Below are 12,809 nucleotides of genomic sequence, written 5' to 3'. Positions count from 1 at the left end.
GACACAAACTGAGAACTCTATAACTTATCAAAACAAAGGTTCCTCCAGAGGTTCATGGCTTGTTAGTTCATCGATGAATCTTCTTTGGATATGAATATTTAGTGATGAAGAAAGGTGTTCCCATCCTCTGTGTATAGTGCTATCCTACCCAATGTACATCAAGATAACTTACGGAGTGCTATGTGTGTTGCATCTTCTAAGGGATAACCTCGCTTTGCAGAATTGATGACACAGAACCCAACAGAAGACATGGACTGCTCTCTGAAATCAAACAGAAAACAGAAAGATTGCCAATAAACAATACAGCACACACACACACACACAAATAAAAATTTAAAAATAAATTGAAATCATCCTTTTCATTTAGTCAATGAATAAACTGTTTAATGATTACATGAATATAGCTTAATTGAAAAATTTAGGGAAAGTATGCATCAGGTAAAGACTGAGTAAAATGGGAACATGTGAAAAATCATGCTTTGTTTGTTTTTTGGGGCTACACCTGGCTATGTTCAGGGCTCTCTCTTGGTGAGCTCAAAAACCATATGGGGCACCAGAGGCCAAACCTGAGTTGGCCACATGCAAGGCAAGCACCCTGCCTGCTGAATTATCTCTCTACCCTTAAACAGGTGAAAATCTTAAGTCATTCACATATATTCCTTTTATTATTCTTTCATCTATTTATTCCTTCTATATGCTCTGAAGATAAAATAATTTGAGAAGACAATTTTATCTCCAGGTTTCTCCTAGATAATCAAATCCTTTCAAATTTGACATCTAAGTTTGATGTCATTTGAAACTTCAAATCCAAATTGAATAGATTTCACTTTATTTATCTTTTCAAAACTTCATTTATTTGATGACTTGATTAACTGGTCATTGGGCCACACCCAGCAGTGCTCAGGGGTTACTCTGGCTCTGCACTCAGAAATCACCAATGGCAGTCTAGGGGACCATATGGGATGATGGGAATCAAACCAGGCCCTCCTGTGTAGGCTGCATGCAAGGCAAATGTCCTACCACTGCGCTATCTGTCCAGCCCCTGGATTTCACTTTTAAACAATGCATGATGCCACTTCACTTCACAGCCTTTCCTTTCTTCTATGTCTTCAGTGTTTCTTTTATTTTTTTATAATTTTTATTGTGGCCCAAGAAAATTACAAGTCTTTCACAGTAATATTTCACAAGAATACTAGTATAACTGGTCCCCACTTGTACAGCTTGCTGTGGGTTAGGTATAGATTCTGTTGTCATTGACTTTGAGTAAATGCCCCCAAAATGGAGAAGTCATACTTGGCAAGCTGAAGCACATTTCTGTAACAGCTGTATAGGGAACTCTCAGCTGCTGTACGATACCGGCTCTTGTATTTGGGTCCCACTGTATGAATGATGAACCGGGCAGCTAGATGAAATCCTTTGGTCAATTTTGCTTCACCTGTCCGGCAGCCTGGGAATCATAGAGCATACATATAAGTCAGAGAGGAATTAGGAAAGCAAGTACAACAAGAACAAAACAAAATCCACCCCAAAAGCAAGTATTAATAACTGAGAAATCAGCTAAAAACATGGATTGCACACACACATTTATCTGTTTCCAAAATGGAAAATAAGCAACATGGCAGATGGACAAAGAGAACAAAATATAGCGTCAAGAAAATTTCAGAAGACATTAAGGCAGCGGGGATTATTCATTTAGCAAAGCAAAGGAATTCAACTGCAGAAATAGGTTATACAGAATAGTCAGTAGAAAGCATATTGTTTGAAACTAGAAGTTATTGGGGTTCAAACTAACAGCTGTGATTCCAACTCTGAATCCACAGCTTCCCTGTGGGAGATATTTTAGGCAAGGGTTTGGTCATTCCCTGCCCAAACTTCCTATTCCATAGGGTCACGAGTAAGTCCCTTTTCAGTAAGTCTCTTCTCAAGAACAAATAAATATGCAGCACAGTGTTGTCACTGCAGAAAATAAGAAAGGTTTCTTCTTTTTTCCCTTCCCTCTTCTAAATTGATACTTATATCACCTAGAAGGAGCCCTCCTAGTTTTTTCTTTCTTTTTTTCCCTTCTTCTTTTCCATTTCCTTTTTCTTTATCTTCAACAGAACCACACTGCTTAAATCATCTTGTTCAGCCTCATAAATTGAGGGAGAAAAAACGAATGGTACCAGGTCCAGACACTCGCATACATGCAGTGGAAATTAAAAATGGTCATCAAACTCAAAGTCAATGACAACAGAATCTATACCTAATCCACAGCAATTGTACAAGTGGCAACCAGTTATACCAGTATTCTTGGGGGTAAAGGAGGGAGATATGGGATATGTGCTGGGAACAGGGGTGGAGGGAGGATATCACTGGTAGTGGGAATGCCCCTGATTCATTGTCACTATGTACCTTAAATATTACTGTGAAAGACTTGTAATTTACTTGGGCCACAATAAAAATTATAAAAAAATAAAAGAAAAACTGAATACATAGAAGAAAGGAAAGGCTGTGAAGTGAAGTGGAACTAAAAAGAGGTGATAACTCAGTTATTAATAGTCAAGTACAATCCCTCCCCTAAGGTCAGCCTAGGTGATTTCTTTATCTCAAAATGATATGTTGACATTGACTGCTTTTAAACTCGTTTTTGAACTCCAGAAGCCTGGCCCAAGCTGAAAAGTCGGTATTTCGTTCAAATGTTAAATTCAATAGTTATGGCTTCTACTTCTGGAAATTCCATTCCAACAAACTAAGAGGTTCATGCCAAAAACAAACAAACAAACAAAAAAAAACCAGCAGAATCAATTAACTGAGTAGATCTTTCCCCTAACTCAGAAGACTTCTGCTTTATCATCTATTTATCATTTAGATAACAGATGCACCAAACAATGACTTTTGCTATCACACAACACATTTCTCAGTTCTTCCCTTTCAAATATAGCTGATCAAGAATCACAATGGCAGCAGGAATATCTTCAATAAAAGGAGGGCAAAGTAAACGCTCAAAACTTGACAGTGCAAAGAAGGAAAATTTTAAATACGATCTAAACTTTCCCAAAGCCATAATTACTACGACTGCTACTCAGAGAAGCAAGAGAAGGTATTATATCTCCAAAACAAAACCAGAATTTCACTTTAAAAATGAACAGGATGAGGAGAAGAAAAAAAGAAAAGGAAAAAAAAATGAACAGGTGCAAGGCCAGCACGATAGCGCAGTGGTAGGATGTTTGCCTTGCATGTGGCTGACCCAGGATGGACCTGGTTCAATCCCTGGAGTCCCATATGGTCCACCAAGCCAGGAACAATTTCCGAGAGCACAATCAGGAATAACCCTTGCGCATCATCAGGTGTGCCCCCCCCAAAAAAACCCAAAAAAAACAGACAGGTTAAAATAAAAAATGGCACTTTCATAACATAACCAAGTGAAAATGTATCAACATATGTAGTTCAAAGTTCAACAGATGAGTTAAGCCTTCATTTGAAAAATATCTTCCATAAAATAACAAAGATAGAAAGAGATATAGTAACCGAAAACTAGAGGATTAAACAAAAAGTCAGTATTCAAAAAGATTTCTTCAAGAGAATAGAAAGAACAGATAACACAGAGAGATGAAAATCATCTTTTTTAAAAAGAAAGAAAGGTTTTAGAATGGAAGAAATGAGTTTCTCTACTCAAAGACCTTATACAACACCCAAATCTTCCATTAGTATGAAATGATAAGAACATAAGACATGCAGATGATAAACATCCAAAGAAATCAGAATATACAAAAATAAGAATAGCAGTAGATTTTTTAAAAAGAAATAATAAAAATAATAGAGTGCCTTCCTAACTTCCTAAACTCTGGAAAATGATTTCCAACCCAGAGTTACCAATTAAATGTAGAAGATAAAGGTATGTTTGGGTGTGTATATACACATAAAAAATGGTACCGGAAAATAAGCCCAAGCCTTTGACTCAACTGAGAGTTCCATTTCTGTCTGGGGATAGTTCAGTGCCCGCCTTACAAGTGTGAATTCATGAGTTCCATTTCTATCAATGCCACTTATGATGTCAAACACAAAGTCAGAGGTACTGTCCTTTAGAATCCCAGAGTCACAACAAAGTGTGATTTCCAGCATCACTGCCACTATGTTAGCACTGCAAACAAGATTTGGACAAGTACCACAACAAAAGATGTTAAACTTAGCAAGGACATTTGTGAGCACTGCAACATACATGTTTGCACTGTGATGTCCCTGTTAACATTGCGACTACATGCATGCAACTTCCTGTCATTGCAGCGGCAGCAAGGGAAGGAAAAATAAATTTCTACAGAATCATTAAAAGTCTGAGTTTTTTTTTTCTGATAGAAGCCAAGAAGAATTAAACAAGTAATCATATCAATATCTTAGAGGGAAAAGAGCTGGACAGCACTCAAAATCTGTTTTCTAATTAGCTATGAACAATATTTATATAATCGTAGTGCTAATGCTGAATTCTCAAATTTTGACAGACCAATACAATAAGGTGAAGGTGGAAGAGAATACGTAAAGGGTCTAAAAATGCAATGATAAGAGTTCACACAGTGGAGCAGGAGCGATAGCATAGAGATAGGGCATTTGCCTTTTATGTGGCTGACCCAGGACAGACCTGGGTTTGATCCCCGGCATCCCATAGGGTCCCCCAAACCAGCAGTGATTTCTGAGCGCAAAGCCAAGAGTAACTCCTGAGCATCACTGGGTGTGGCCGAAAAACCAAAACTAACTAACTAACTAACTAACTAACTAACTAACTAACTAACTAAATAACTAAATAAATAAATAAATAAATAAATAAAGAGTTCACACAGTAAGTCAAAAGAAAGAAAATCAATACAATCACTTCAGCACATAATTTGTAAACAAATGGTAAATGAGAGAAAGAACCAACAAAAACTAAAAGAACATTTTCAAAGTACCAATCCCTGAAGAAAAGGAACTGAGGCTGAAGGGCAAGTTAAAGGCTTGCTTTTTCCCTCTGGCACTATCATATAATACCCCCCCCCCCCAAAAGAGAAAGGTGAGGAAAACTAATCTAGCACAATGAGGCAATTATCAAAGCAGATTTTAATTTCAGAAAAGGTAATTAAAATTTAAACATTTACCCTGCCTCTCTATTGAGAACTAAGATACATTATTGTGTCTTAACTCAATATGAATTAGTGAGGAAGACCTAAAAATGTTATCTAATAATGTGGATAAAATGATAAATTTTAATACAACACAACATCATTAATTTAAAATCACTGATTCAGACAAGAATTGTAAACTGGGGCCGGAGAGATAGCAAACACACCAGTAGGGCAATTGCCTTGCACACTGCTGACCCAGACAGACCTGGGTTCAATTCTCAGCATCCCATATGGTCCCCTGAGCCTGCTAGGGGCAATTTTGAGCACAGAGCCAGGAGTAACCGCTGAGCACCGCTGGGTGTGACCCAAAAACAAACAAACAAAAAATAATTGTAAACTGTCGTCACAAGTAATAAATGAAAGTGTAAGGAGTAAGTAGATATTCATAAAAGTTAAGCAATACCATATAGATTGTTGTTAGTTACAAATAGAAAGATTAAACTATCATACACTAATACAGATTTATTTTAATCTGAGCAACGTATAAGCAATGGTTCGAGCAAATCTTACACATCTTCGAAAGGGTATAACTTTGAGTATACAGCTCAGTGAAATGTCTTAATCAAACTGGCTTCCATCTGATGTAACTTCCAGTTTACATGCTAGAGAGGATAAAGTCATAAACTTATGGAGCCTCAGGTAAATCCGATAAAGCCAGATGGTGGGGCATCTGGAAAAAAAAATCTGACCTAGTTTACTCCACAAATCAGCATTATAAAGTGAACTGTGAGGGGCCTGAATGATAGCACAGCAGGTAGGACATTTGCCTTGCATGCAGTTAACTCCGGTTCAATCCCAAATGGTCTGCAGAGCCTGCCAGAAGTAATTTAGAAGCAAGAGCCAGGAATGGAACCCTCCTCCCCCAAACAAACAAACAAATACAATGAACTGTGCTAGATATAAAAAAAGAAACAAAGAGCTATAACAAGATGTAATGTATGGTTTAGATTCTGAACTGGATAAACTAGCAGAACGAAGCATACTTTGGAGGATGATATTTTACCTAGATAAGCAAATACCTTCTTGCGTAAGAAGTGTGTTGGCCTGGGTTTTCCCTTTTCTTTTTTTTCTCAATACTTTTTATTGTGACCAAAGTGAATTACAAATATTTCACAGTAATATTTTAGGTTCACAGTGACACTGAATCAGGGGAAGTCCCACCATCAGTGTTGTCCTCCCTCCACCTCTGTTCCCAGCATCCAACCCAGACCCCCCTCTTTTGCCCCCACCTCCCCACCGGGCTGCTAGTAGAAGTGGTCCCCTCTGTGTCTAGCTTGTTGTAGATTGGGTATCAGTTCTGTTGTCTTTGCTTTTGGATTTGGTGTTTGTCTGATCATTTTTTTATTTCTACTCAATGCTCATATGATTGTTTGATCTTGGTACCATCCATTTTTTTTCTCCCTTAACTTAAGAGGCAGAGCAAGATGATTCAGGTTATGTGGTTCTAAAGAAAAAAAGAAAAGAAAAGAGAAAAGAAAAGAAAGAAAAGAAAAGGAAAGAAATAAAAAAGAAAGAAAAGAGCAAAAGAAAAAAGGAAAAGAAAAGAAAAGGAAAAAGAAAAGAAAGAAAAAAGAAAAGAAAGGAAAAACAAAAACAAATAAACAAAAAGCAAACAAAACCTGGGAGGAGTCCATCTAGAGATTATAAATATTAATTTAAAAGAAGAAAGGGAAAAAAGAAGAAAAACATAACAAAAAGACAAAAAAAATACAAAAAAGAACTAGAAAAACAAAAAACAAAACTACAACAGTAACAACAATAAAAACAAACAAACAAAAAACCCAAAACCAGTGACTACAAAAAAGCACCACAGCAATAAAGACATCAACCAAACAATAATCATGAGTAGGAAATAAATAGAAAAAAGAAAAAAATATTCCTTTTCTTTACTGAGTAAACTTTTAGAACATTTCCAGCATACTGAAAATATATTAATTTATCCCTATCAGCCTTTTACTTCTTTGATTCATTTTCGAGTCAATACATGTATTTAAACACCTTTAGCCTATTCTCCCAATTTTCCTGAGATTTCTTCTACCTTTCTATCACCTACAACTTTGGTAAGCTAAACTTCGTCATCACTTCCTAAATTACTGAAAATATCATTTAAAAAAAAAGATAGGAATAAGTATTTATCCCTTTAGTGTACATTCATAATCTCTTTTCAAGTTGGCAAAGATTTGCTAAGGCCTTCTGTAATGCTAGTCTGAACATTTAGTAAACTGTCAGTAATGACACTAACTATACACTTAGGCTATGCTTAGCACTTAACAAACATTATTTAATCTAGTCTTCATGTAATCATTTTTTTCTATTTCCAAATCTCAGTGAACTGTGGTTACCTCTCAGGAAGTAAGGCAGAAACTATTATCATTTTCTCTATCTTACTGTTAAGGAAATTAAATGCAGTTAGAAAATAAATATTGCACAGAAGATCTGTGGAATACAAAACTTGGATACTACCAAGTACATGCTGCAAATATTGAGGTTATTTGTAAATCTACATTTTCTTTTTTTTATTAATATCTTTATTTAAACACTTTGATTACAAATATGATGGTAGTTGGGTTTCAGTCATGTAAAGAACAGCCCCCTTCATTGGTGCAACATTCCCACCACCAAGGAAGATTTGGAAAAATCTATATTCTCTAATCAAGCTTTATAGAGTGAGAAGGCATAGAGACACAAACATGCTATTAGAATTTTTTGAGAACATTTGATTATTTTTATCAAAAAAAACTTCCCACAATATCAGTATTACTTAATTTCTAATTTTCACGTGTTCTTCAAGGTGTCATGTTTTCAGATTAACAGAATGGTTTTTTCCTTTCTGCTCTCACAGCCGCCAACTTTAGGATCCTTGCCAGATAATTCTTTGTTCCTGTTTTCATGGACTCTTCACAGCCTGGATTCTACTATTTCTAGTAGACTACAAACCACCAGTCAGCATTAATGCTAGCAGTCAAAGAATCATGATTTCATACAGCTGGAATTTGCAGCATATATTTTAAGAAGCATTGCACTTCTCATCATACTTCTTAGAAATGGAATGGTTAAGTTTCACAATATTCCACTTGCATTTAAGTAACAGCGAAAGGTTGCTAGGCTTGTTTAAGAAAGTGCAAAGAAGGGAAGGAAACAAGATCCTGAACTTTTCCTGCTTCCAGTTCACAGAAGCATTTGCATTTTCATTTTCTTCAGAAGTGACTTTCACTTCAGAATTTCAGCACATACTGTGAAGATCAGTAAAAATCACATTAATTATGATAAAAAAAGGTTTTCAGTTTAGATGAAAGAGCATTGTTTTTAAATGAATTATCAGTGTAAAAATATCCAACTAGGGCCCGGAGAGATGGCACAGTGGCGTTTGCCTTGCAAGCAGCCGATCCAGGACCAAAGGTGGTTGGTTCGAATCCCCCTGTCCCATATGGTCCCCCGTGCCTGCCAGGAGCTATTTCTGAGCAGACAGCCAGGAGTAACCGCTGAGCACTGCTGGGTGTGGCCCAAAAACAAAACAAAACAAAACAAAAAGAAATATCCAGCTAGAAACAAGCTTCCAAATTGGTAACAGTGATTATCATTGTAAGATTCAGGATCACAACAGAAAAATTTTACAGAGTACAGTTTCAATTTATAATAGTACATAAGGCTTTTTTAAAAAAAAGAATAATATTGAGGCCAGAGTGGTGGCACAAGTGGTAGGGCATTTGCCTTGCACATGGCTGACCTAGGACAGACCATAGTTTGATCCCCTCATATCCCATATGGTCCCCCAAGCCAGGAGCAATTTCTCAGTGCATAGCCAGGAGTAACCCCTGAGTGTCACTGGGTGTGGCCAAACAGACCAAAAAAAAAAAAAAAAAGAAAAAATTATTGTTGATTTTGTGGCCAAATCTAGTTGTGTTTGGTACTAAGAAATCAGTGCTAAATGCTCCTGGCTCTGCACTCAGAAATCACTTCTAGAGGGACTTGGGGAGACCTTATGGGATGCTGAGATTCAATGAGGGTTGGCTACATGCAAGGAAAGCATCCTACCTGCTGTACTCTCTCCAGCCTCTTCAAAAAATAATTTTTCATAATTTCAACAACAAATCTGCATAGCCTTCTGACATGCAAAATAGTCTTCCTCAAGGTTAAAGGTATAAAAATAATTTGTTTTTTAAGCTATAACAAATTTAAGCAATTTCATTCACCTTTGAGTTTCTGGAGGTCCTCTTTCAAATCAGGCCCTGCAAGCATGAAGATACTTTCTGACACAGGGTTCTTATCTGTAAGACTTTCATTGCTGGTATTCACAATGGCCGTACAGTTCAGCAAGGCCACATCTCCTTTCCTGAGGAAACAAAAAAGACAGCTCATGTGTGGAAATAGGAAGAAGATAAGGAAACTAGTTTCTAATTCTTACAAAACATTCTAGCCACATACCTTTACTATGTGGGTTTCGTTGGCTTATAAACTAAGCAATATTAGAAAAGTATGTGTGTATAAACACATCACAGTCATATGTGTACATACATACAAATAGTTTTTATAGACATATTTTTAGTTAGGATTACTTTTCTACAATTGCTTACTGTGAATATGCCTATATGTTTTTTGACTACATTCAGCAGCCCTCAGAGCTATTCCTGGCTCTGTGCTCAGAGGTCACTCTTGGTGATATGTGGGTGACCAAACCTTGGTACCTGAACTTGGTCAGCTCATAGAAGGCAAGTCATAATTCCTATATTATCTTTCTAGCCCCAAATCAGCTCTTTAGTGTCATTGCTACAGCACACCAAACCATCATGTTTAGTGGTACTTGTTCCCTTTTGTCTTATATACTTTCTTTTAATTGTAACAGAATGCTTAAAGAGCTAAACATATTTTAAAGAGTTCAGAATAATAGCTTTATAATGCTATCATAAATAGTAGTTTTACAATAGCCCACTGGAAACAACAAAAAATGAATCAACTAATAAAATTGATAAACCAGATGTGGTATTTCTGTACAATAGGATATTATTTGATCTTAAAACGGAGCAAAACACTGATTCATGAATGAATCTGAAAAACAACGTGCCAGAGTCGCAACTGATTTTCTTTATATAAAACAGGTGAACCTCATAGAAACAGAAAAGTACATTATTAGAAGATGGGTAAGAGTCACCAAAAATGTTTAGGGAAAAAAATAGGATTAAATTTAAGTATTAACCAAGGCCAAAGCGATAGCACAGTGGGTAGAGTAAGTCATTTGCCTTGCTCATGGCCAACCCAAGTTCAATTTTCAGCATCCCATATGGTCCCCTCTGCCTGTCAGGAGTAATATCTGAGTGCGTATCCAGGAGTAACCCGCCCCTGAGCGCTACCAGGTGTGGCCCAAAACCCCAAATAAAGAAATCAATAAATAAACCAAAGTCTTACCAAAGAACCACTTTCCCATTAATATCCTTGTTATAAAGGAAAGGCGATCTAATTGTGTCTTCCTGAAGTGTTTCAGCTGCGGAGTCAGAAGCATCTAATTCATCTTCACAGGAGCTGCGCCAACTTGGTAATGTTTCCACATCCACAAACTGGGAAGGTGCCCCCAAGGGATCCATGGAATGGGAACTTCAGCTTCTCCACTTTCTTGCCAATTCAAGATTCACTGGAGAATTTAGCTTCAGAAAAAAAAGAAGAAAGTCTTGTTTTCTAAGCACAGATAGTACTTCACTTCCGTTAGAGCAAACAAAACAAAAAGCAACACTCTACTATGAAATGCTTCATTGTGCACTCTATGATGATACTGACTTAACTAGTCCATAAAATCAATGTACAACATAGACCTCTCCAGCTTTTCTAAAACAGAAGAAAAGAAAAGGGGATTATTTAAGCATGAATTTTTTGGAAGAAATTCAGTCATGACGATAATCACATAGTCATACTAGTCCTACTTTCCAGAACACAAGACCATTTATTAAACACAGAATGTCTGCTACTGGGGATAGGAGGGGAAGAAGGGGGGAAATGAAGGGGAGGAGTTAGAGTGAATTCTAGGTGCTTCAAAATTGACAAAGATAACATTGGTGGCCAGTGTTGGGGAGGATGTGGGGGAAAAGAGGCCCTCATTCACTGCTGGTGGGAATGTCTACTGGTCCAGCCATTTTGAAAGACAGTATGGACATTCTCAAAATAAGTAGGAAGTAATCTTCCATAGGACCCAGCAATTTCACTTCTGAGAATACAGCCCTGCAACTCAAAAGCACAATGCAGAAAAGACATCTGCACTCTTATATTCATTGGTGCTCTACATATAATAGTCAAAATATGAAAACAACCCAAATGCCCACAAACAAATGATTGGATAAAGAAACTATAATTTCTTTACATATACAACATATGCACATTTATATAATATGTCATGTATGACATATAAACATATCTATGCTTATATAACATACACACAACAAAATACTACTTGGTCATGAGAAAAAATAATGTTATGCAATTTGCTGTAACATGAATGAATATGGAGAGTATTCTGTTGAGTGACGTCTATCAGAGGGAGAGGAAGAGACTTACAATGATTTCTCTCGTATGTGGGATATGAAGAAACTTCATAGGGGAATATCAAACGCCCAATGGCAACAGAAATAAAGAGAAGAAGAACTGTTATAAAATAACAGAGATATAGCGGAGAATCTTCAATAGTAAGATCAGTACTGGTGTCGGGTTAAGTTGGGGAAGGGAACATTAGGACAATGGGGGATAGGGTCGAGGAAAATAGTACCTGTCACATAGGACTGGGGACATTGCTGACAGGTTGCGGACACTGGTGAAGGGCTTGGTGTTGGAAAAATATATGCCTGAAACCCAATCATAAATATCTTTGTAACTTTGTAATTCATAATAATCCAATAAAAAGAAAACAATCTAGAGAGAGCTCAGGGGTCTGAGAAATTACAATGAAAGTTTGCACTAAATCCAATGTATACGGAGGCATGGAATTGACAGCCAAAGGAAGATAGGGTAGGACTACTGGACAATTTATAAGATAAAGTGCAAGAGACACAAATATGGTAAGATGGTTGTACTCAAACGTAGAAATTAGATGAGAAGGGTAACCAAGAGATGCAGTAAAATATTGCAGAGAGGTAAAGGGCACTGTAATATGTCAAAACTGTAGTTAACTGGCCAAGAAGTCAGACAGCTGTTCTTATTCATTCAATAAATCTCTGTAAGCATCTATTACATGTCAGATAGCATTTCAGGGTCAGAAGACAAAGTGATGATTAAGATAAAGCAAGTTCCTGCCCTAACAGAAACTGAACATCTTAGAGAGATGAAAGACAAATCAAGAAACACACAAGCAGGTATAGAGGCAATACAGAGGAGAAAACATACTTGTAAAAAAATCTCATTAAAGTGAGAGGACAAATTATGAGAAGTTCTGGGGAGTGTTTCAGACAGAGAAAATAGCAAGTGAAAAATCTTATTGTAGTCACCAATGGACAAGATCTCTTTGGCTAGAGTAGAATAAATAGCAAAGGTGTAGGAGGTGATGAGGTTGTGAACATATTAGGCAGTTTATAAATCACTGTAAGTAGTCTAGATCTTAATCTATATATGACAGGAATACATTAGAGAATCTTGCTCAAGATCACCTCTTAAAAATGACATTTTATTGGGGGGGGGTTTACAACAGCAGTGCTTAGGGAT

The 12,809-nt window shown here is 36.8% G+C and overlaps 1 protein-coding gene across 1 annotated transcript in view; it reads right to left on the bottom strand.

The window, feature by feature from the left end:
- Positions 1–12,809, bottom strand: part of GDAP2 (ganglioside induced differentiation associated protein 2) — a 70,182-nt gene that overhangs the window by 47,044 nt on the left and 10,329 nt on the right. The window contains exons 2-5 of the mRNA XM_049765926.1: positions 10,536–10,771; positions 9,326–9,465; positions 1,294–1,447; positions 173–261 (exon numbers count right to left, since the gene is read on the bottom strand). Coding sequence (XP_049621883.1) covers positions 173–261; positions 1,294–1,447; positions 9,326–9,465; positions 10,536–10,711 — 559 coding nt within the window. The 5' untranslated portion in view covers positions 10,712–10,771. The remainder of the gene's footprint in view (positions 1–172; positions 262–1,293; positions 1,448–9,325; positions 9,466–10,535; positions 10,772–12,809) is intronic.

Source organism: Suncus etruscus, chromosome 19 (assembly GCF_024139225.1).
Source record: "Suncus etruscus isolate mSunEtr1 chromosome 19, mSunEtr1.pri.cur, whole genome shotgun sequence".
NCBI classification, from domain to species: domain Eukaryota; kingdom Metazoa; phylum Chordata; class Mammalia; order Eulipotyphla; family Soricidae; genus Suncus; species Suncus etruscus.
The sequence above is the reverse complement of the archived record's forward strand: the minus strand, read 5'-3'. Positions and strand labels throughout refer to the sequence as shown.